At 41.3% G+C, this 25,616-nt stretch overlaps 2 protein-coding genes and 1 pseudogene across 2 annotated transcripts in view; 2 read left to right on the forward strand and 1 right to left on the reverse strand.

Annotated features, from left to right (window-relative positions):
- The window catches only part of ADGRE3 (adhesion G protein-coupled receptor E3), a 68,591-nt gene extending 60,813 nt beyond the window's left edge, over positions 1-7,778 (forward strand). Inside the window, exons 15-16 of the mRNA XM_039882868.1 lie at positions 3,414-3,509; positions 6,539-7,778. Coding sequence (XP_039738802.1) covers positions 3,414-3,509; positions 6,539-6,580 — 138 coding nt within the window. The 3' untranslated portion in view covers positions 6,581-7,778. The remainder of the gene's footprint in view (positions 1-3,413; positions 3,510-6,538) is intronic.
- A 3,041-nt stretch (positions 7,779-10,819) lies between these two features.
- LOC120618613 (multifunctional methyltransferase subunit TRM112-like protein) lies at positions 10,820-11,226 on the forward strand (annotated as a pseudogene).
- A 1,635-nt stretch (positions 11,227-12,861) lies between these two features.
- Positions 12,862-25,577, reverse strand: CLEC17A (C-type lectin domain containing 17A). Its single transcript, XM_039882699.1, has 12 exons — positions 25,470-25,577; positions 25,250-25,327; positions 23,830-23,862; positions 23,697-23,747; positions 23,576-23,614; positions 23,366-23,407; positions 22,617-22,748; positions 22,469-22,531; positions 20,691-20,786; positions 20,433-20,584; positions 16,171-16,280; positions 12,862-14,245 (listed from the first exon to the last, which is right to left on the reverse strand). The coding sequence occupies exons 1-12, from the start codon at positions 25,510-25,512 to the stop codon at positions 14,113-14,115; spliced, it is 972 nt and encodes a 323-aa protein (XP_039738633.1). The 5' UTR covers positions 25,513-25,577; the 3' UTR covers positions 12,862-14,112.
- Positions 25,578-25,616: the final 39 nt, after the last annotated feature.

Raw genomic sequence — 25,616 nt, forward strand, 5'->3', positions numbered from 1 at the left:
TACAATGGCAAAATCACAAGAAGGCAAGCCATACTGGGCCAGGCCATTTCAAGCCTTGCAATTCTGTTTGCAGCACCTCTGCTGATATCCCATTGGACAACAAAGTCACATATCCAAGCCCGAACTCAAAAGAGAAGACCCCTCCACCTATCATGAGGCTAAGACAAGATATAATACTACAATAGAAGAATGAATAATTGAGATCAATAATACAATCTCCCACACTGCTTAAACACACAAATCCCTGTGGTAGTATAGTCTCTATACTAACATGTTTTAATGTCTGTCAACCCATTATAATTATCAATAGCACAATGATATTATGTATCTACAATAATATTACATAATAAGCTAATTTTCTCAACATTTTACTGTGAATATTTTCAAGCATACAAAAATGTTCAAAGAATTATGCAGTGAACACATATGTAGTAAGTCCTCAACATGTTGATAAGGTCGGCAACTTTAAGCAAATTGATGGAGAATGAAACCAATTTTACATTAGGCTAATTGATATAAACAAGAGGTAAGTTCTCACAGCATCTCATCAACATTACAACAAAACAATGGACAAAATATTATTTGAAGACCTGTGGTACACCAATCACCTAGATTAACATTGTGCTGTACTTGCTTTATCACATCATCTATCCACACATCCATCCTTATATCCATCCATTCAACTATCTCTATATAAGCCACTGTCACTTACATGTATAGTCAAAGAAAATTGTAGGCAACTCTTCTCAGTGGCTGCATGCACCTGAGTGAGCACAATGCAAAAGACTTATTGTACTCTTCCCTCAGTTCATCCCAGTTCCTGAGGCACCGCATAGTGCTAGCTTCCAGTTTTTCAAGACATATATTTTATATTCAGTATGGCTACTAAATACAAGCCAATTCATGTGTCTGCAGCTGAACAAAGGAAACAGTGGTGTATGTCCAACGCTCAGGAAGCACCGACTCTTAGGGCTTATTGAGATAAGCCTCTAAGATGGTGACTTACTAAGAGGCACTCAGGGATAATTTGGACTGCATGCTATCTCTAGAATTGAACCCTGGGCACAATAAGACCCTAATGTATACTAGCAAACTATGTTGACATATTTCTACCTAGATTTAGTTAAACTATACTACATCTATAGAACAGGATACTATGCAATTATGAAATTTAATGCCACAAAAGGCAGAAACTCAAGTGAAGCTGGCATCCACACGGTCCAGGTCAGGAGGTACGATGGCCAAATAAACATAGTCTAGCAACCAGAAGAAACACAAAATCACTCAAGATCTTAATTTATACTTCTCAAATACCATGAAGAAGACACATATTTCATGGTATCCCTTTTCTGAGTTCAGCCACTAAGATTTTGAGATTGTTTGTTACTGCAGCAAAACATGTCCTGACAGATGCACTTTCTTTCCTAGTAGTAGTATATTCTCCTGCTCCTCTTCCTCCTCCCCCCATTGTCTCTCTCTCTCCCCCTTTCCCTTCATCCTTCTTTCTCTCCCTCCCTGCCTACCTTCTTCCCTTCCCCTTTTTTTTTTTATTTACTCTGCATCCAGGTGCCCAAAGAACAAAACTAAGAAAGGAAGAACATATCCTTGGTGGGTGAGGAAAAGGAAGAAACTAAGCTGACAGATCAGATACTCCCCAGAGAGCAAAAGATGAGCATAGGCTTGGAACATTCAAATGTTATTTTTTGTCCAGACACAAGAATATTTTAGGACTGGGAGGATATTCAAAATATATTAGTGAAAAAGCAAGTTAAAAACATTGCTCCAGAAGGGTTCCATTTTGTTTACATAATGTATATAAACATTTATTGTTTGTTTTTGCTATATATTTGTCTGTGGGTGGGTATGGGTGTATATGGCAACGTACAGTGGTTCTCAAAAGATCCTCCCAGTAGGCATATTTAGTCTAGGGACATTTTTGATTGTCATGACTGGGAGCAAGGAGAGGTGTTACTGGCGTCTAGTGGGTAGAGGCCGGGGATGTTAAATATCCTACAGTGGATGGGACAGGCTCACCACAAAGGATGATCCAACCCAAGATGTCTATAGTGCCAAGGCTGAAAACCTTGGTGTAGCAGATACTGTTGATGGCCCCTTCATATCTCTTTAGCATTCATCTCTATATGCCCAGTGTTGCTTATTGCAAACACCTGTGACTCTGTGCTTTTTACTGCCCACAGGACATGCCTGGTCCATGCACAGGACAAGCTGGTAGTTACAGAGAGTAACGGCCCTTAACAGCAGCCATCAACCAATGACTGATGGGATATGGTAGATAAATGGCCCAGATCCCTTGACCTTGAGGTGGAATGACTCTGAGGTGTATGCTATGCTATCTCCCAGAGCTCCCCAATGGTACCGAGCCCCAGTTTTCCACAGCAGAAACACAGTGGAAAGAATTATACACTTTTTAGTGGCTGCCTTCCCTTCCCTATCTCACTTTCCCACTGATCTACTGGTGTTTCCTGGGATCACCCCTCAAATAAACTCTTTATGCTTGAACCCTCTCAGGGTCTGCTTCTGGGGGATCCCAGGCCAAGACACATGGAAGGATACCACCAAAACATCAGTTATTTTTCATAGATTGAGGAATTACGTGCATATTTTATAAGTTTTCTACAACAAAGACATATTCTGTAATATGAAAAAAATAATTATGGGAAAATATACATAACATAAAATGTACCATTTAACTGTGCTTAAATGTACAGCTCACTGGCATTAAGTACATTCACATTGTCGTACAACCATCACCACCACTCACGTCTAGAACTTTTTCATCGTTTGAAATTGAAACCCTGTACCCACTAAACAATAACACCTCATTCTCCCCTGCCAAGCCCTGGTAACCACTCTTCTACTTTCTGTCTCAATTTATTTAACTATTAGAAGGATCTTATATATGTGAAATCATACTAAATTTGTCCTTTTGTGACTGGCTTATTTCACTCAGCATAATGTCTTCAAGATTTCATCTACATTGTAGCATGGGTCAGAATTTCATTCCTTGTTTTCTTGTGCTTTCCATTTTTTTTTAATTTTTATATTTTTATTTTTTCAATTATAGTCGATATATAATATTATATTGGTTTCATGTGTACAACACAGTGATTAGACTTTCATACAACTTATGAAGTGATAACCCCAATAAATCCAGTACCCATCTGACACCATACATAATTATTATACTACTGACTATATTTCCCATGCTATACTCTACATCTCCATGACTATTTTGCAACTACTTTTTTAAGGCTGAATAACATTCCATTGTATATAAGACCACATTTTATAGGAAAAGTTTTTTTCATAATGTCACTATCCTCTTCCCAACTCAGGCTTTTCTCTTCTCCGATGTTAACAAAACCATCTGTTTATTTTCTTTGATGTTCCAGGTCCGAAAGTGGTTTAGAGACATCACGAAACCTAAATCTGAGTCTGAGTCTTATACACTTTCCAGCAGGTTTGGCCCGTACTCAAAATCCAGTGAGGTAAGAAGACTAATATTTAACCCCTTGACACCCAAACTTCTTCTCTTTGTCTTTTTTCAATTATAGTTGACATTCAATATTATTTTATATTGGTTTCAGGTGTACAGCATAGTGGTTAGATGTTTGTATAATTTACAAAGTGATCCCCCAATATATCTAATACACACCTGGCACTATACATAGTTATTATAATATTATTGACTATATTCCCTATACTGTACTTCACATTCCCATGACTATACTACAAATTTGTACTTCTTAATACCTTTCCTTTTTTACCCAGCCCCCAACTCCCCTCCCATCTGGCAATCACCAGTTTGTTCTCTGTATCTATGAGTCTGTTTCTGTTTTATTTGTCTATTTTGTTCTTTACATTCTACATATAAGTAAAATCATATGGTATTTGTCTTTCTCTGTCTGACTTATTTCACTTAGCCTAATACCCTCTCTGTCCATCCATGTCATTGCAGATGGCAAGATTTCATTCCTTTTATGGCGAAGTAATGTTCCGTTGTATATATGTACCCTTCTTCTTTATCTAGTTATCTATTGATGCGCACACAGGTTGTTTCTGTATCTTGCTATTGCAAATAGCACTGCAGTGAATTTAAGGTGCATATATCTTCTCAAATTAGTGTTTTAGATTTATTCAGATAAATAACCAGAAATGGAATTGCTGGGTCATAAGGTAGTTCTATTTTTAATTTTTTGAGGACCCTCCATACTGTTTCCCATAGTAGCTGCACCAATTTGCAATCCCACCATCAGTGCACGAGGGTTCCCTTTTTTCCACATCCTCACTAACACTTGTTTGTTGATTTATTGATGATAGCCATTCTGAAACATAGAAATTTGTATTTCTATGATGATTAGTGACATTGAGCATTTTTTTATATGTCTATTGGCCATGTATGTCCTCTTTGGAGAAATGTCTATTTAGGTCCTCTGCCCATTTTTCAATTGGATTGTTTGGTTTTTTGATGTTAAGTTGTATGAGCTCTCCTTGTCTTGATATGGGCTCCCCATCCTCGAAGGTAAAGGGAAGACCTCTTTTCCTGATTACCTGCTTGGCAGTCCGCATTCTCAGCTCACTAGTGATCCAGCTTACTAATAGTGCTTAAACTGACTTGGTATATATTCTGGTCATTCAAAGAAGTATGGGTAAAACATGCCACCAGCACCACTACCATCTAGAATAGACTCTTTTGGGAAGAGACTTACAATCATAGACATAGCAGAGAGGTCATCATCTGAAATCCCACTATTTCATAGAAAGGTCGATGTGAGCCCAATGGAGTTGGTGGATACCATAGAAAGGAATCAAGAAGAGGGACTCCACCCTAGTTGCTCTACATAATTATAGGGGAGGAATGCATGAAATAATAGGACCTTCCTGGGAAAGGAAATGGTCCTGTTAGAAAGGGAACTTCTCTGGAACTTGGTTGTTGGTATTTGTCTTTCTTCTTTTGAGCTAACTCAAGCTAAATGCACCAAAGAATGAGCTTCTAGCACTATCTGAAACTCCTCTTCATAGTTGTCCCTTATTCTTATAGAGAAATAAGAGGACTTTCTTAAAAGAAGCTATTCACTATATGAGCAAAATAGGCTCAAAGTTCAAAATACATAAAAATTCTCCCAATCTCATTTAGTTTTATGCTGCCCATGTGCATACTCACCACATTTGCTAGCCAAAAAGCCTTAGAATGTTATTTTTAAGCTAAACAAAGTTGAGAAATTTTTGATACATTATCTTCTACATTTATTGAGATGATATGTGATTTTTCTCTAACAGTGGAAATATTAAGGTCACTGAAGAAACATCTGTCCCCTATTAGAGAGAGGTAAAGGAATTTCATTTAAAATTTTTCCAAAATGTCCAAGAAGAAAACATGACCAGGGGGAAAAAAAGTCTTGGATATGTTAAGTGATTAGAAAAAAACTTTATGAATACTAGGCTTAATTATTCTCGATAAGAGTAAAATTGTAGTAGGTGCTAACCATTGGCTGTGACCTTTGAAAAGTTTCTCAGATAATCCAAAATAATTCCCAAAGCTGCCAGCACTGCAGCTACTGGTTTCTCACAATGAACAAGAAAACATTATTATTATTATTATTACTATTATTATTGCTTAACTTTGTGGAAATTGAATGAGTGTATCTTTAAAAAAGGAATGTACATATTACATTTTGCATATATTATATTTATTTTTTATACTTTTAATATATATAAAACACATTAGCACCCTTTAAGAAATATATTTTCTTTAATTTAAAAACACCTCTTGAGCTTTTATTTTTCTAAGCACAGAGTATGAGTAAAAAGCTAACAATACCCTTTCTATGTGGCCTTGAGTTAACTTTCTAGCTTTGTTCCCTATAAACTTAATAATATTGGAAGGTCAGTTGTGTAACCAGGCAGTATTGTCTATGGGGAAAATCATGCTTGACTGGATAGAGAGTTCTGTGAAGAAACCATAAATATTAGGAGGGAAGGCATGGCTTTGGACTTCTTGCATACAATGACTCACATAATTGAGCCAGGAACTCATAGCCTCATGGGCTGCCACAGGAGGTATTGGTTCCCCTATGGAGTTTAGGGCTTCTAAACCAACTTGTAACTTGTAGAGAGCACAGAGAATATTAGTTGAGTTCTACAATGTATCAGACACTATGGTAGGAAATGGACATACAAAAAGCCAACACAGTCCCTACCTTCAGGGAGCCTAGAATATAGCCTTTTTCATAGACAAAAACCAAGATCCAGGAGACTGAAATTCTCAAGTGAGATACTATGTCCAGAAATTTTTCAAAGAAAAATTCTTCCTTGATTTTTTGTGTCTCCCATTATAAGCTAAAAATGGCCACACCTGTCCTAGGATTCCAAAATGTTATGAGATCGTGCCTTCCTTGCCTGCTGGAAGGAGCTCTCTGGCTTTAACCCACTCCTGCTCGTCATTCTCTCTGTTTTGTTGTTTGTTTTATCTTTATGTCTACCTTTAATCTAAGCATCTTTTTTGGGGGTGGGGCAGGGTGGGGATGTCTTTCCAGGACAAGTGAAGAGAAAATATTAAAATTAGAACATTCAGCTCCACGTGGAAAATTATACCCATGGATCTGGTTGGCATCATGAAGAATTAAGCTGAGGACAAGGAGAATCATAACACATATCATTCTTGGAGATGTTTAACCTTTACTTCTTAAAATGTTTCTTCTGTATAATGGGCTCTCAATAAATGTGTCTTGAATTGGATTTCTCTTCACTATGGCATGTTCAATTAATGCTTGCCCCTGATTATCCAAATCATGACAGTTGCAACTACTTTTTATAAATGAGGTGGTCCCTTTCAAAACCTTTCCTCAAGTTCTTTCTCTCAATCATCCTGAATTTGCTCTTTAAACTCGTCCATTCCCTGAAACCAACAGTTTTACCTCCTATTTTATCCGGGCTAGATCTCATGATCAGCAATGTCATATGATTCTCTCCCACACTTTCAACACCTTTGCCTTCTCATTCTGATTCCACACCTACCTGCCTAAACTCAAATCCGGGACTGACCTAAAAATGGCAGGCACTGTTCATTGTCTACTCAGCAGCCATCGCCACTATCACATGTTCCTTATTAACAGTACCTTGATTGTTTTCTGATTTGGGACAGTAATGTGCCTGAATCCAGGGGGTCAATTGAGATTGGTCTAAACCTAGTGCTACTCAGCTGGGGGTGATTCCCCCCACAGGGACATTTGTCAATGTCTGGAGAACATTTTTGGTTGTCATGACTTGGGCAAGGAGAGATGGTACTGACATCTAAGTGGTAAAGGCCAGGAATGCTGCTAAACACCCGGCAATGCACAGGGCAGACAACACATACAAAGCAAAGAATTATTCATCTCCAAATGTTATTAGTGCTGAGGCTGAGAAACACTCTATAACAACCATAGTGGTCTTATACTTAGTTGCTAGACATTGGTTTAAGATAGGCATTTGGGCCAATTTTGGCTAATGAGATATAAGAAACCTGCTTGAAAAATATGTCTTTTCCTTGATAAAAACAAACACAAATTTAAGTAGAGCCTACCCATGACTTCCTATTTTGGGCTATTATCATGTAATAAATAATATGATGCTTGGAGAGAAAATGTCATTGTAATACTAAGGATGAAAGAGTGGAAAGATGGAGATAACCTGGGCTTTTATGATATTGTTGATTTGCTGAACCAACCCTTGTACTTTTTCCTATGTAAGACAAATAAACTCTATTTGTTAAGCCACTTTGGGTCAGGTAATGTTACTTACAGCCCAAAGCAGCTTTCTTTGTCGACAATGTTTGTCCTCCACTCCTCCATCAAAGCAGTAAGATCCCAGAATCTCTCAGCTTGGAGCCATTACAAATATATGCTTTCTGATCTAAATAAGACCCTCCACACTACCTGAAACTTATTCTTCCTGTTCCTAGTCAAGTTTCTCAATGGGGAGTTCTTGTTTTCACTTCCTCAATTCTTATCACTTTAAACACCAACTAATGGAAAGTCCCTCAATTTTCTGGCATCCCTTACAAATATGCCTACATCCACACCCATCCTTGCTTTCTTCCCTCATCAATGCCCATTGTCTCCCTCTCCATTCTTCCACAACAGCAGAAGGGTCCCTCCTCTTGTGTAAAGCTAACCTTTAAACCTCCCTCTGTGCTTTGAATCTTGTCCCCTCCTGTCTCTTTAGCAGATCTTTCTCCACTGATTATCTCCTGTCTCTCCAGAGTCTTCAGCCTCTCTCCATTCTCTCTCCTGGCTCTTCTCCAGTGTCATTTAAATATGCTAAAGCTGGGTCTGCAAACTTTTTCTATAAAGGGCCAGATAATAAATATTTTAGGTTTTGAGGGTCATATATAGTGATAGAGATGATAGATAGATAGATAGATAGATAGATAGATAGATAGATAGATAGATAGATAGACAGACAGATAGATAGATATAAATTCATAGATACACACATGACATATATGGCATATGGGTAAAGGAATATGTGTATGTCCCTTTAGAAATACAAAAACTCACTGGACATACAAAAAAAGGCTGCAGGTGGGATTTGACACCCCTCCCCAACCTACAGTTTGCTTTCTCCTATGCTAAAGAAAGAGAAATAGAAGATTCCAGGAAAATGGCTACCTGTACATAACTCAATTCCCCTCCACTCCATACCCTAATATATCTGCTCCTTGAACCAAAAGTCTGCTGGGACCCATGATAAATGAATGGTAAATCTGGGGTTTAAAGTTCTCCCCTGCACACTAGGTGGAGAGTCCCAAGATAAGCTGAAGAAGGCTCTGAAGATCAGACACAGTCCATCCTAGGAAGAATCTGGCCCAGGGGTCCATGGACCTCCTGGGATAAGGTCAGTATCACTCCCATCAATGTGTGTCTGATTCCTCTGGCCCCCCAAGAACTTCAAGAGGAACCCTGTTCCTGAGTCTAGGAAGAAGCAAGGGAATTGGGAAGCAGAGAGTCCCCTCTGCACCCTGCCTAGTGTACACCTGGACACTCTGGGGTGGAGAGGAAACTGCCCCTTCTTAAAATTTTCAACCCCCAGATTTGAGCCCCAAAGGAAAATGACACTCATGAGAGGCCCTAAAGGCCCCTAAAAAGAGAATAGTTGGTCCAACATAAAGGGCACCCAGCAAAATAATGCTTCTAGAGTAGACAAACAAAAATTTCAACAAGAATAATGAAAAAAGAATGTAAGGAAATTCAAGTACAACAGTGAAAAGATCTATGGAACTTAAATGAATGAATGAATGAATGAATGAATGAATGAATAAATAAATAAATAAATAAATAAATAAGAAAAGAAATGTTGCTGGATGAATTAAAGAAGAGAATGATTGCTGTCAAGTCAAATTAGCCAAATTAGAAGAGCCCATGAAAGGAAGATCTTAGAGCATAATACAAAATGCCAAAAGATGAAAATCATGAAGAAAAAAAAATCAGTCTGGGAGCCCAAGGAGATCTAATATGTGAATAATAGGAGATTTTGTAAGAGTAGAGAAGGAAACATGTTCAGAACCAAAAAATTCTTACTGCTGCAATAAGCATTCTCTCTCTTTCTCTTCACAGACAAAATTCTAAAAAAGTTGTTTACACTCTGCTGTCCTGACTTCCTCCCATCCCCTCACTGCTCAATCCACTGCAGTCTGACTTCTGCCTCCAACTTGCTCAATAATCACTCAATGTCTCAAATGTTTCCTCAGTGCTAAGTCCACTGGCTGCTTCTCAGTCTCTTTGGGTCGGTCACATTTAACTCTGTTGTTCCCTTTTTCTTTTTTTATAACCAAGTATTTTTGGTTTTGTCTAGCTTTATTGAGGTAAAGCATATAAAAATTGCATATATTTAAGATGTGCAATGTGATGGTCTGATCTATGTCTGCATCATCCCTTCTCCTTGAGGCTTTCTCTTCTCTTGACTTCCCTGATTCCACACTGTTTTCCTGGAAGGGTGGTCAGCTCATCACAGTTTTCCCAGACTTTCCTAGCGTTGGCACTGAAAGTCCCACATCCCAGGAACTCCTCCCTCCCGAGCAAACCAGAACCATGTCATAAGCTCATCTTCTCTTGTCCTGTAGTGTCTTAGTTTGGGTTCCACCAATAGCAAACTCTGAGACAAGGACATGAGTGCAAGTTTATTTTGGAAGTAATCCCAGAAAACACCAGCAGGGTGAGTTAGGGAGGGAAAGGCGGTCAGTACAAGATGTGTTCAAAGATAAATTATGGAGCAGGCTACTGCTGTAGGCAATGGGAGCTTAATCTCAGCAGGGATCTCTGGGGCTATCTCATGGGACACACATCTCAGACTCTTCTCACCTGAGGGGTGAGGGAGCTGGGGTGTGTATTTACCAAGTCCAGGCTTCCATAAAGGCTGTTTCAGAAAGCATTTTCCCCCTGGCACTTCTCACCTGCCATGTGCCAGACCAGGTAGACTCTGGCAGCTGCTGACATTAGGAGTCACCGAAATGTGAGGATCAAGGATATAAACAGGACATGACTGCATCTGCTACACACAAGATTTCATCCTTGACCCAAGAGAAGTTCTAAGAATTTTGACCAGAGTGTTCATGAACCACCTAAATTTCAAGGTGTTGTTTGTAAGTATTTTTTTTCCTTCCCCATCTCTAGATGACAATAACTCCATCTTTCCTATTGCTTAAGCTGAAAACCTGGGGGTCATTCTTTACTCTTCTGTTTCTCACACACCCCACATCTCAATCAAACAAACCCCATTAGCTGAATCTTCAAAATAAATAGATCCATATTGTAGAGACATGAAACTGCTTATCCACAACCTCTGAGCTCACATGTGAGAAGGGTGGAGCCCCGTGGCTTCTCCCTGAGCCTCCAAGCCACCGAGGTCTACATCAGCCCTGTGAAGTTCAACCTGGATTTCAGCGCGTAGGATACCCAAAATGGAAAGAGCAATGCTTCCAGAAGCGGCCGATACTGTGCATCCGACCGAGGTTCCTGAAGGGCTGATTCAAGGGTATAAGCAAAATGAGACATTTCTGAGGAAAATTCACCATATATTGCTGGAGGTGGCTGTGTTGGAGGGCACCCTGCACAGTGCCCAGAGCCTGGGCATGTGTTCCCTATCAGGCACAGGATCCCCAACATGTTGCAGAATGAGAAGGGAATAAGACCAGGCACCAGTTTTTCTTTCTGTGACTGTGTGTAGTTTTGTTTATATATTGTTCATTAGTTTTATCATGTGTATCCCCAACTCTTAACCCAGTAACATGTCATACATAGTGTTCTTGAGCTCAATATTTTTTTTCTCATTAAAGGTTCAAACCGCTCCCCCTAAAAAAAATAGATCCATACATCTTCCATACATCTTCCTACTTTCACAGTTAGCTCTCTTGTCCTCAATCATCTCTCGCCTGCATTATGGTGATAGCTCCAGGAAAGCCACACATATTATTAGCAGACCCAGAATTCGACACCTGGTCTCTTATCTTAGCCCAAGATGTTTCTTCCACCAAACCACACTGTTCCTTTCCCATAATTGCCAGCTGAAATGAGAGCTACAAAGCCAGGGTCCTCAGAAATAATTCAAGTTTATAGACAGTCCCTCAAAGGCAGAAGGTGCTACAAGAAGATATCAACCATCAGAGGAACAGACTGAGTCCAAATACCAGCTCTGCTACTTATCCACTAAATGACAGTGAACAAACCATGACACCTCTCTGGACCTCAGTTTTCCCAGCTATAAAATGGGGTTAGTCATTAACAGAGTCATCGTGGAGATTAAATAAGAGCTCCTGCATCTATCTAGCACACAATGCATCCTTGAAAAACCATGGACTTTGTTATTTTTACCCACCAAGAATGTTCGACCTCTGCTCCCATGGACCCAAAGTGGTAAAGGGGACCTCAGGTTTATCTCTCTACTTGAAACTAGACAATCTTGAGAGATGCGAAAGAGGGATAGGTTTGGGCCAGCTTCACCATTCACCCTCTAGCGTGACTCAGAGACATGACCACATACACCTGCTTCCCCATTTCTCAACCCACATACTGGGGGAAACTGAAATTTCCTCTTCTGAGATATGGGAACTTCCCCTGACCCCAGATAAACAGTTGCTTGAACCAATGGTCCCGTGGGTGGAAGACTTGGAACAAGACGCTCGCCTGCTCTGCAGTCTATGGACTGTATATGGGGGCTAGCGTTGGTGCTGGTGAGTTAGGAGCAGGTGTGTAGGTGGCAGGAGACAAGGATAGAAGGAACAGGAAGTGACGTGAACACCAACCTTCGCCAATGCCCCCTCATTGCTCAGAGCTTCCTTTCCCTAATCACCTGCTCTGTCAAAACAGGAATAATTCTGCTATTAATCATGGTTATTCATTGATCAATAAATTGATTTGAAAATAAACAAACAAACAAATTGATTTGGAGAATGTCTACTCACCCTTGGATACAATTTAGGGATTGTCCGAAGGAATTGCCATATTGAGTATGCCGAACTAGGGGTAGTACCAGCTATCTAGGGTATGTTTTTGGTTGTCACAATGACCATGAGGGGGCACCTCTCCTGTTACAGGCTCAATTGTGTTCCCCCCAAAAATTAATGTGTTGAGGTCCTAACCTCAGTACTTCAGAATATGACTGTATTTGGAGATAGGGTCTTTAAAGAGGTGATTAAGGTAAAATGAAGTCATTAGGGTGGGCCTATTCCATTATGACTGGTGTCCTTATAAGAAGAGGTGATTAGGACACAGACACACACAGAGGGAAGACCATGTGAGGACACAGAAAGATAACAGCCATCTACAAGCCAGGAAAGGTCTCACCAGAAACCAACCATGGCAACACCTTGATTTTGAACTTCCAGCCTCCGGAACTGTGAGACATACATTTCTGTTGTTTAAGCTAATCTTGCTACTTTATTATGGCAGCCCCAGCAAACCAACACAGTGGGCAAGGACCACACAATGAAATGGCATTTTGAGAAGCTATAACATTGCAAGAGCTAATAGTCCAAGGAGATTCACTTGGCAGTAAAGTGAAATACTTCATCAAAGATCTTTACAAACCACCAACAGCTCAGTTGGGTAGATATTTCCATTGCTGTCTTAAGAATCTGACCAAGTTATATGACCTGGGTGGGGGAGTCTTACTTTTCAGCTGGTCTACCTTTCTAGAAGTTCCATGGGCCAAATCTTGGCAGAGGTCTGATCTACCACCTAGCTTGCTTAAACCTCACCTGGGACATTGAGAAAGTTGCTTGTCAATAACAATCTTGCTCTACCCGCTTTGCAGTATCTGGTCCACAGTCGGTGGGCAGTAAGGGAGCCCAGCCCTAGTGCATGATGGTCCAGAGAACCCAGAGTATTTTCAGCTCTGGCTCAATCAATGCCAGACCCAAAGCCCCCCAGGCTAGCATCACCTCCGAAGAGCCATGATCAAGGACCTGGTGATCATAGCCCCAGAACTGGGAGATCATCTCTAAGACCTGGTGTACATCCAGCTCACCATGAGCTGTAGACTGAATGTGCATGTGGCCCAAAATTCGTATGTTGAAACCTAACCCCCAGGGTGATGGCATTCAGAGGCAGGGACTTTGGGAGGTGACTAGGTCATGAAGGTGGAGCCCCAATAAATGGGATTAGGGCCTTTCTTTATAAAAGGGACCCCAGAGACCTCCCTTGTCCCTTCTACCATGTGAGGACACTGCAAAAAGACAGTGCCCATGAACCAGGAGGTGGGCCTTCACCAAACATTGAATTTTCCTGCACCTTGATCTTGGACTTCCCCGGCTTCCAGAACTTTGAGAAATACATTTCTGCTGTTCATAAGACACCTAGTCTGTGATATTCTGTTATAGCAGCCTAAACAGACTAAGACACCATCCAACTGAACAAGATCTCAAGTCCTCATCCTAGAGATGGTCTGACCTACACCCCAGAGAACTTGCTACATCCAGGCTGCTTCTTACATCTTGGGTGCATCCAAGTCAGTTCATGGAGAGGCGGAGCCTTCAATGGAAGGGCAAGAGGTTCTCATCTCTGAGATCCAAGGGGCAATTGGATATAGATCTCCATCCAACCTTATCCTTGGGGTTCAACAGGAACATTTCCGCTCACAAATCCAATATGTAGCTTTGTTGCAAGACAGATCATTCCAGGAGCCACCCTTGTTCATGCTGGCACAGTCCTCATCATAATTGTTATTGGGCTCCTCTGGATCCCAGAAGCTGGATAGAAGAAAAAGTGGGTATGCGGAGGGGTGAATAGGTGAAGCACAGGGGATTTTTCCAGGGCAATGAAACTACTATGCTACATAATACTGTAATGGTGGATGCATGATAGCATGCATTTCTGAAAACCCATAGGATGTACAAAGCTTGGAGGGAACCCTAAGGTAAAGTATGGACTTTAGGTAATAATAATGTCTCTATATTGGTTCATCGATTATAACAAATGCATCCCACAAATGCAAGATGTGAATAACAGAGGAAACTGTGTGGGAAACTCTGTACCTTCAGCTCAATTATTCTGTAAAATTAAAAAAGCAAAGTCTATTATTTTTTAAAAAAGAATATTGGGGGGAAGATCTTCATGGTTCAGGATTCATTTCTTCAGCCTCTCAGAATTACCTGAAGATGCTTCACCCCCTTCACCCCAACTAGCTTGTCCTAAGTCAGCCCCATAATCTCTGTCCTCGTTAATCAGTTTCCTGTATCTAGTCAATTTCTGCCTCCTCTTCCAAATAATACTTCCTTTACACCCCTAATTCTCCCGACCTTCCAGGTATTGTAATGCCTTAGGTCATGTTCCCTTAAAGCAGATCTTGATTTGGCAATTCAGGTGCATGGGATTTATTAAAGGTGCTCTTGGGAGAGTTAGTGAGAGAAGCAGGATGGGGCAGGGGATGAAGGTGAACAACGTTGTGGATTCAGTTGAGTCTAGCCTCAGTCTGATCGCACAGAGAGCTCTGGAGAGTAAATAGCATCACAGTTATCCCAACTTGAGATAAGGTGTCCAGACTCCTCTTAGCCAGTCATTAGCTATAGGCTGACCCCAGTGAGAATAGGGTAACCTCCTGGGTGAGCAGTTCCATTCAGCTGAGGACAACTCTCTGGAGAAAGCATAACTGTGACCCTTTAGGAGCCAATGTCCCCTGCTGGGGAATGGCTGCACCAGTCCCATGAAGGGATCTGAGCTGGGCACTCACAGTGCCATGCCATATCATGCCATCTGTATTTACAGAGCTATGCCTCCTTCCAAGGATCTTTAATAAAAAATGAGATTCCTCAGACAAAACACTGATATCTCTAATATATAAAGAACTCCTAGAAATCATTAAGAAAAAGACCAAAATCACATTATAAAAAATACACAAAAGATACGAATGGATAATTCGCATAAAAGTTAATACATATAGCTATTAAACATATGAAAAAATACCCAACCTCAGTCATTATAAGAGAAATGCAAATTAATACTACATTGGGATTCCATTTTTCACCTACAATTAAACAAACAAAATTCCAAAAGGTTGATGAACATGTGCACCAAAAAACTACAGTCAAGATGGTAAGAGAATAAATTGGTATCACCAGTATGGGAGACAATTTGTTAATATTTATTTAACACATGAATACATATGCTCTTTGAGAAAGTAAAGTATAATGGCTAAGAATATAGACTTTGGAGCCAGGTTAATTGGTACTGCCACCTGCTAACTGTCTAACCTTGGGCAACTCGCTTAATCTTTCTGTCCCTCAGTTTCCTCATCTTTAAAATGGAGGTGAAAACGGTACTTCCCTTACAGAATTATTACAACTAAATAAGTAGGTTAATATATGTAGAGTGCAAAAAAAATTGAGATAATGCTCATCCTTTCGGCAAATTAAAATCTTCCTCTTGTCCTGTGGCCACTCTATCTTTCTTTTTTCCCCCAACTATTAGCCTATGGACTTGATATATTTGAGCAGTTGTGCTAAAAGGTTTTGATTTTTGCAATGAAGGAAAATTAAAGAGGTACAGGGACCAGAAGCCCTATGACAGAGAAAGCACCCTGCGCCTCCCTTATCCTGCCCAGGCTGGGATTCTAGAGAATCAACTGGCTTGGAGTGCACAAGGACCCACAATGAGCAGAGAACTCATTGATACTTGCCTCAAAGTGATGGGTGACCCATCCAGCCATTTCCATTCCCCTTCGTGGTCCCTGTCACTCAGCCCCAGCCAGTGCACCCGTGGAGAGCGGTGAGCCTTGGACACAAAGTTCTGCAAGTATAAACTCCATTCAGCCATCAATTCTTCTACACAACCCTCAGGATGAAGGTCTTCTCTCTGCTCTGACCCACACATTTAAGGCTTGTGAATGCCATCCCCAGTACCCATCTCAGTCCCCATGGTGTCCAGAGCAGCATCAACACCTTCTCACTTGAGCATGTACAGTAGGAATAATCATGTTACTTTCTTACATGACCTGTGAACCTCTCTGCACCTCAGTTTCCTCATTTGTAAAATGGGATGACAATAGTAGCTACCTCCTCATAGGATTGAGAGGATTAATGAGTTAATATCTATATAAAGCGCTCAAAACAGTGTCCGGCATGCAGTAAATACTGTGACATCTTAGCATTTAACATTATAACATTTAAGAAACATTTTAATAATAATAACTGATGTCTTAATAAACCCATGACTATATGGTTATTTAATCAATGGCGAAGGAGGAAAGAACATGCAATGGGGTAAAGACAGTCTCTTCAATAAATAGTGTTGGGAGAACTGGACAGATATATGCAAAAAAAAATGAATCTGGACCACCTTCTTACATTATATACAAGAATAAACTCAAAATTGATTAAAGACTTAACTGTAATACCCGAAATCATAAAACTCCTAGAAGAAAACAGACAGTAAACTCTCTGACATTGCTCTTAGTAGTATTTTTTTCTGATGTATCTTCTTGGGCCAGGTAAACTGAAGAAAAAATAAACAAATGGGACTACATCAAACTAAAACAGTTTTGCACAGCAAAGAAAACCATCAACAAAACGAAAAGACATTTTTGGGAGAAGACATTTGCCAACGATACATTTGACAGGGGGTTAATATACAAAACTTATAAAGAACTCATACAACTCAACACCAAAAAAAAAAATCCAATTTAAAAAATGGGCAGAGGACCTGAATAAGCATTTCTCCAAAGAAGACATTCAGTTGGCCAATAGACATATGAAAAGATGCTCAATATCATTAATCATCAGAGAAATGCAAATTAAAACCACAATGAGAAATCATCTCACATGTGTCAGAATGGCCATCATCGATACATCAAAAAACAAGTGTTGGCGAAGATGTGGAGGAAAGAGAAACCTTATGCACTGGTGGTGGGATTGAAAGTTGGTGCAGCCATTCTGGAAAACGGTTCTTCAAAAAATGAAAACTAGAACTACCTTATGATCCAGCAATTTCACTTCTGGATTATCTGAAGAAAACCAAAATATTAATTTGAAAAGATATATGCAACCCTATGTTCACTGAAACCCTATTTACAATAGCCAAGATATGGAAGCCACCTAAGTGCATATTAATAGATGACTGGATAAAGAAGTGGTACATATATACAATGGAATATTACCTAGTCATAAAAAATGAAATTTTACCTAGTCATAAAAAATGAAATTTTACCATTTGCAATGACATGGGTGGACCTAGAGGGTATTATGCTAAGTGAAATAAGTCAGATAAAGAAAGACAAATACCATATGATTTCACTTATATGTGGAATTTAAAGAACAAAATAAACTAACAAGCAAAAAGGAAACAGACCCATACAGAGAACAAACTATTGATTGCCAGGTGGGAGAGGGGTCAGGAAACTGGGTGAAAAGGTGAAGGGATTAAGAAGTATAAATTGGTAGCTATAAAATAGTCATGGGGATGTAAACCACAGAGTAGGGAATATAGTCAATAATATTGTAATAACTATGTATATTGCCAAATGGGAACTAGACTAATCGGGGGGATCACTTTGTAAACTATACGAATGTCTTAACATTATGTGGTATACCTGAAGCAAATATAAACTAATATTGACTGCCAACTCTAATTGAAAAATACAAATAAATAAATAGATAGATAGATGGATGGATGGATGGATAGATAGATAGATAGATAGATAGATAGATAGATAGATAGATAGATAGATAGATATCGAGGTATAAAAAAATAAATAACTGATGTCTTGCTTTCCCTGGTACTTTCACCCCATCCTGCAGTCCTCATCTGCATCCAGGTAGAAAAGGAATTCATTGCTTCAGAAAAAGAATTTGAAGGGGAAAAGAAAGGAGAGGAATGTGGCTTCTTAGTTTTTCAAAAGCCCAGGCCTTTGGGAGAAAAGAAAGGACTTAAGCCAAAGAAAAGAAAGAAAATGTTACGATTAAAAGCAACTCCTCTGGTGACAAACTAATCTATGGTGAGAGAAACCAGATCACCACCAGTTGCCTGAGGTGGGAGTGAAGAGATGCGTGGAAAAGGGCCCTAAGGGAACTCCCTGGGGTGGTGATTCTATACCTTGACTGGGTTCACAGTTACATGGGTGTACACATGACAAAATGCACTGAATGTACATTTAGGATCCGTGCATTTTACTGTATACAAATCATAACTCATTCACCCAATCTTATTACAAGACTGAGATTTTCTAAAAGATAAGGAAGAGATTGCAAATGGAAGTTATGAAGATGTAGACATGATGGGTACCAGAGAGAAGGGCTCTACATTCATCCCCAGTTAATCCCAAGTGATAGCCAAAACCCCAGATGGGTTTGGAAACTCTAAGAAGTAGAGGGGACCTGTCCCAGAGAGATTTCGGGGAATCAGAAAGACAAGGGTGCTCAGAAAATATCGGTTGAGTTAATAAATTATTAAGTGAGCTTTGCACTTTGCAGAGATTATCTCATTTGATCCTCATTATGACCCACTGAAGTAAGGACAGTTATTATCCCCGTTTTATAGGTGGGGAAATTGAGGCACATAGAGGTTAAATAACTTGTCTGAATCATTGAGCCAGCGGATGTTTCAGTGGATACCAGCTTGTAGTAAAGGTATTGAGGGCCAGATATGTGGTCTCCTCCACCTTGACCTCACATAAGCTATCCATTCAGATGAAAAATGGAGGATCCTGACTGGCTGAGATTAAATGTCTACCATCCTGGTATAATAGAAGCTCAAAAGAATTAAATGAGTTATTTAAAGCAAACAAAGTTATATTTCTTATGTACGTGAATTTAAGGAGTATAGTTTATACCTGCCTCACCTACGTTATCTAATTCAATCCCCCCAAAATCCCTCTATATTAGCTATTCATACCAATGATGCCATAAAACAGAAGAATGAAAAACAAGAGAGGACCTACAGGAAAAAATAAAACAATAACCTTAATAATAAAATTAATTTTATTATTTTAATAAAAATATAATAAAATAATTGACTGATTAATCTTGATAATAAAATCCAACAAAATCAATAATAACAGTAAGTGTAAATTGTCTAAAACACCTATTAAAAGATAGAGATTGTCAGATTGAATTTTTAAAAAATAAGACTCAACTATATGCTGTCTATAAGAAATTCACTTTAAAAATAATAACATAGATACCCTAAAATTAAAAGAATTGGAAAAAATAAGCCATGCAAACACCTGGGTTCAAATCTTGGCTCTGACACTTACTAGTTTTAGGCAACCACAGACAAATTGCTTAAGTGCACTGTGCCTCAGTTTCCTCATCTGTGAAATACAAATATGTGCTGTGTACAAATGGTATTACTATCTAGCAGTATTGGGTCATAAAATTATTTACAAATATTCCAATTCTCCTTTTAGATATGCACAGGTGAAACTATTTCCCTACCACCTTAAAGCATAGGAGTGTTCATGTGACTTGCTTTGTGAGTACACATAAGTGGAAGCTTTAAGAGTCAGTGTGATTTGCCCCATACACTTTTACCATTGAGCTATGGGGACTGTCTGTTAGTTTAGCATAACATGACATTTTCTGATTCACACATAAATTTGTAGGGTTGTTATGAGGATTATGTTAATGCATGTAAGATGTAAGATGTTTGAATACAGTCTGGAGAATAGGAAGTGTTACCTAAGAGATAGCCATTATTATCTACATGTTAGAGAGAAAACTGAGACATGCAGAGAATAAGTAAAGACAATCAGAATTTGAATTCAAACAGAGCATACCCTCTTAAACCTCTGCATGATAGTATGTCAGTAAAAGCTCGCTATTTAAAGTCTTAGTTGCTCAAAAGCAATTCCAACTTCTTTCTATCCAGGCCAGGGAAGCGAGTATAATCTAGGAGAGGAGAAGCCTGGCCCTGATGGTTCTCAGAGGCTAGGAGAAGACAGCTCACCTGCTCAGCAATGCTACTGATGATGACCAAGTGAGAGTAATTCTCCTGGCAGAACTTCCGGGCTTCATCCCATGACTTGGTGCTTGTGGAGAAGTAGTAACACTTGCCCTCAAATAGAAGCCAGCCCTCAGGGCAAGTGACCCTGGTACAGTCTGGGAACAAGACAGACTGCAGTGAGAATCGATCCCATGGATTTGTGCAATGTACTGTCGCTGCCATGCCCCCCATCTCAAGACAGGCTCCCCAAGTCTCACTCACCTAACAAGCCTCGAAGTTCCACCAGGGACTGGTTGGTGTCAGCTCTTATACGGTCAATGTCCTTCTTCAGGCCAGCTAGCCCTGCTATGCCAGTCACTGTCAGCAGGAAGGGCTGGAAGGTTAGAGACCCAAACCCCCATCTACCTGCTCACCCATCACTGACTGCAGACACAGCAGAGAGAAGCAAGAGCTAGAACTCAAAAACAACATGCTTAGTGTCCAGAAGGAGTCCTAGAGTGGCGTAGAGGAGGGATTAACCCCTGGGGCTTGGGGAAGAGTGGGGATGGTGGGCTTCCTGAAAGAGGTGTGTGTTGAAGGAAGACCGTGATTCAGTAACTGTGAGGGGCAGGGGCAAGCACAGCAGCGACCTTGGAAGCAAAGGCACAAAGGCAATATATTGGGGAAGGCTGATGCAGTAGAGGTCAAGGGAACCTCACAGGAGTTTGAGCTCAAAGTAAGATGAGGGCCTATGTCCTGTTCAGGTCAAGGGTTTCTGGGCAGTGAGAAGTTGTTGATGGTTGTTGAGCGGAAGAGTGGCTTGATTTAAGGTATGGAGTGAGGGAGCATGGAATACAATTTTCGGACTTCACAATCAATGGTGAAGACCATGCCAGCCCAGAAGACTCTTCTACAACCAATGTGTGTATTTGCATTCCTCCCACACAAACTTGCCCTCTTTATCACTTCCTAGGGTCGCCAGTAGATGGCCCTTCAATTAGAGAAGACAGAAATATAAGAGCTAGAGAGAGAGATGATATATAGAGATGTATAACACATATATGCTATCCTTGACATTCTTTCTTCTCATCACTATTCCCAATATATCCGCCAGTCTGGTCAATTTTACTTCCTAAAGCTTTCTCCTTCACCAACTTCTGTCCATCTCCATAGCCACAATTCTCATCCAAGCCATTATCATCTCTCACCTGTCCAACTACACCATCATCCTCCCTTGTACTTAAATGATGTTACCACCTATCACAGAGACCCTTTGCACATGCCAGAGTCCCTCAGTGCCTCACCTGGTTAATTCTCTCTCTTCCTTCACTCAGCTGCAGCACCGTTTCCCTGGGGAAGCCCTCTACAATCTCCCCAAAGATAAGGTCAAGACCCCTTGTTAGACTTGTTTATAAAGTCATCTTCCTCTTCCTTTGGGCTATTCATTGAAATTTGAAATTTTATATTCATATGGGGTGATAATTTGGTAAATGACTGTTAATGCCTGTGCTCTCCAACAAAAACAAAATGTGAACTACATAGGTAATTTTAAAGTTTCTAGTAGCCATATTTTTTAAAGTCAAAAGAAACAGGTAAAATTACTTTGAATGCTATTTTTATGTATTCCAACACATCCAAAATATTATCATTTCAATGTGTAATCAATACAATTATGAATATTATTGAGATGTTTTCCATTCTTTTTTGTAGCAAGGCTTTGAAATTGGTGTGTATTTTAGACTTACAGCACGTTTCAATTCAGAATAACTGCATTTCAGTCGCTCAACAGGCACTGTGACTAAATCATCATATTGGGCAGTGGAGATCTAGACACACACATACACATGCATGCACACGCACTCACACACACACATACACACACGCTCCACAGGGACAGGAACTGTGTCTGATGTGTTCACCATCTTACCTACCAACACACCCACCCAGGTACTAGCACAGGGCCTGGCAAAGATGAGGTTGGGGACAGTCTTGGTGTTGGGTTTGAGGATCATGTTGATGTTCAAAGTGCATGACACAAAGGGATGGTCAAAAACACTCACCATTTGCTTGCCACGCCACCTGCTGGAAGGTTAATATCCTCAGTTCTTCTACCACTTTCTGGTCTATGAGAAGGAGTCCAGTGTGAGCCCAAGTCTTCTTGTTCTCCATCCCCAGTCTCTCTGTGTGCCCCATCCTCACCCTACTCACACTTGATCAGGGTCACAGCCAAACCAGTGCAGCTCAAGAGCAGTGACACCACCACCAGGGAAAACATTAGTCTCTCCTTCTGGTAGCACTCAGAACCCCAGGACTTCTGACTGAGCCAGGGCACTGGAGTTGCTGGGGGATGAGAATGGGGACAGAGAGGTCAATACTGGTGCTTCAGTATGAGGAAGGGACCCTTGAGCCTTTCCCCAAAAGCAGGGGGATAGAGGTCTGTGGTCATGACGGTATCACCAGATGGGGTCAGCAAGAGGGTGTTGGAGAAAGCAAACCCTAAAGAAGCCCAGGACATTTATGGAGCACTTAGTGTGTGCCGAGCATCCTGTTGCAGCCTTATTATCTTATTGGATCCTCACTCTTATGACATAGATATGTGTTATTCCTATTTTGCACATAAGGACCAAGCGGTCATGCATGACTTAACATCTGTGATGTTCTTAACATCTGTGATGCATTGACTTCTGCCTTCAAGCAGCTCCTGCCCATCTGAGGAAGCCTGTGAGCCCTGACTCTAGGGCAGAAAATGTTTCCCTTCCCTTATATGCAAGAGGGAGGTGGGGCCCAAAGAGTACCAGGCAGACACCCTGGGTCCCTGGGAGTCTGGTCTAGACTCAGGAAGGAGTAGCTTCTGAAAGTGTTTCTCTGCCCTAGGGTCTCGCTCCAGAGCTATAGGTCTGACTCAAATACACTGGCCACCATGAGCGGATAGGAGAACACCTGGAGGACTTACTTACTGGCTTGGGACGGCTGGCATGGAGGATGCTCCAAAGAAATGCCTGAGAGGGAGGGGGAGAAATGTTTATTCAGAAGTTGCTGAAAGACTCTCCCAAGATCATCAACCTCCCATCCCCTCTGAGCTGTTCTCTGGTCAGAATTGGAAAACTGGAGGAAGGACTTCCAGGTGTCCCCTCTCAGGCTTCTTAAAGAGTCTTCCCACAGCTCACCTTGTTGAGATGTACAGGTTACAGGGGTGAGGTCCAGGCCTGAAGGGGGTAGGAAAGATAATGGTCATGCAGAGCAGGCTTCAGTCAGGTGAACTGGAAGATCCCAGCCCTAGATTCTCACCTGTGATTTTTAGAGGCTTGCAAGGACGTCGGGGGTTTTCTGTCTTCTTTCCTGAGGAGGAAGGAAAGGTTTCTCAGGCTGAAAGCAAGGCAAAGCCTGCCCTGGGTCTCCTATACCCCGAGGCCCAGCTCACCTTGTTTTGGAGGCCTTGGAGGAGCCACTGAACCTGGAGAAGAGAAGCTCAGAGTTAGAGCTTGTCTGAAGATGTAAATGAGATTGAAGTCAGTGATCATTGAGATTGCAATGGAGGGGGTTAAGAATAAGGTTGGGCATGAGAATGAAATTGGGGTTAAATATGGGGACAGGATTAAGATACAATGACCAATCATCCTGGATTACCCAAGACTTTCCCAATTTTAAAACTGAAATTCCTACATCCCAAGAAATCTTTCATCTCTGGGACAGTTGGTCTTCCTAAGTTAGAGACAAAGTCAAGTTTAGGGATGGGGATGGAGTCAAGGTTAGGGTTGGGATGAAGGTTTGGATTGAGATGAGGATGGGGTTGAAAATGGCTTGAGAACAGTGATAGATATGTAAATAGGGCTGTAATGATGTGGTTGGGATGAAGAATGGGATTATAGCTGTGTCGGGGGATAGAGGAGTTGAGCTGGGTTGGACTTGAGATTGGAAAAGGGGAAGAAGTTGAGGTTGGGTTGGAATTGCGTTGGAGCGTGATGATGGCATTGCATTTGGAAATGGAGCTGGGGATAGAGATATAGCTGCATTTAGAGATGGGGAGGGGGCCAAGTTTAGGGAAGTGGTGTCCCTAAAGATGCTGATGGGCTTGGCCTTGGAACTGGCTTTGAGGATCATGTTGGGACCATATTGGAGTTGGAGACAGGCAATCAAATGGCAGAACCCTGTTCACCTCCAACCTCATCCTGAGCCCTACAAAGCCCTGCAACCTCCCAGTTGGCCCCAGTCTGGACTCAGAAGTGGGAGCTATGGAGCCCCCTACCACATGGAATGGCCCCTGTCCAAGGACACCAGGGCAGTGCGGGCAGCCCTCAGGGCAAGCCAAATCAGGGAAACTTCTAAACCTCCACTTTTATACCTACTTCTCAGTCTAAAGACAAATCTGAGCCTTGGGTGTGAATGATAAGAGGTTGGTGTGGGGAGCCAATAATCCACTCTCAGTTTCACAAACACTAGCTTTCATGTCTTGGGGCCTTTGCACTGACCAGTGCTCTTCTGGGCTTCTCTTCCTAACAAACTTCTACTCATTCCTCATGTTCTTCTCCAATGTCTCCTCCTCTGACCCCCAATCCTCTCACCAATTTCCCTCAAGATTTCCCCAATCTCTTGGTTTATTCCATCTCAGTTCTGCTCACCTGAGGTCATGCCCAGAACGGACTTCCCAGAAGACTGAGAGACCTTCAAGGGCAGGACAAAGGCATGGCTACTCCCACCATCGTGGTGTCTGGCACAAGCTGGGTACACGCAAAGCTGACCATGTGTCTACAAAGCCCAGCTAATGTCCCCTGAGGACCTAACTCTCCCTCCAACCCACAAGCCACACATCTCTTTATCCGGCCTCTGAGAAGTCCTCTTACCTGGCTTGGGAGGAAGGTCCTTGTAGGATGGTGCCATGTTCTCGTAATCATCATCATCATCCCTCTCCTCTCTGGTCCCTTCCAGAGGAAAGGCAAGTGAGTGTCCATCCCATTTCCTCCCCTGTCCCTCAGGCCCCAGTTTCCAGCCCCAGGGTGGGAATACTGTAACCTGGGTCCTGATCACCCCTGGTCCCTAGCCCAAGCTTGGCCAGGGCCATACCTGGCAGGTCCTGCCACGCAGAGTCAGTAAACAGGGTGTGCATGGCTGCAGCAGACACGAGAGCCTGAGAAGATGCATACAGAGCTTGAAGCTTCTGCCCACTGTCCTTCCTGCTCAAGTTTCTGGGGCTCCTCTCAGTTCCCTTTT

Source organism: Pteropus medius, unplaced genomic scaffold, assembly GCF_902729225.1.
Source record: "Pteropus medius unplaced genomic scaffold, Ma_sr-lr_union100, whole genome shotgun sequence".
Taxonomy (NCBI): Eukaryota; Metazoa; Chordata; class Mammalia; order Chiroptera; family Pteropodidae; genus Pteropus; species Pteropus medius.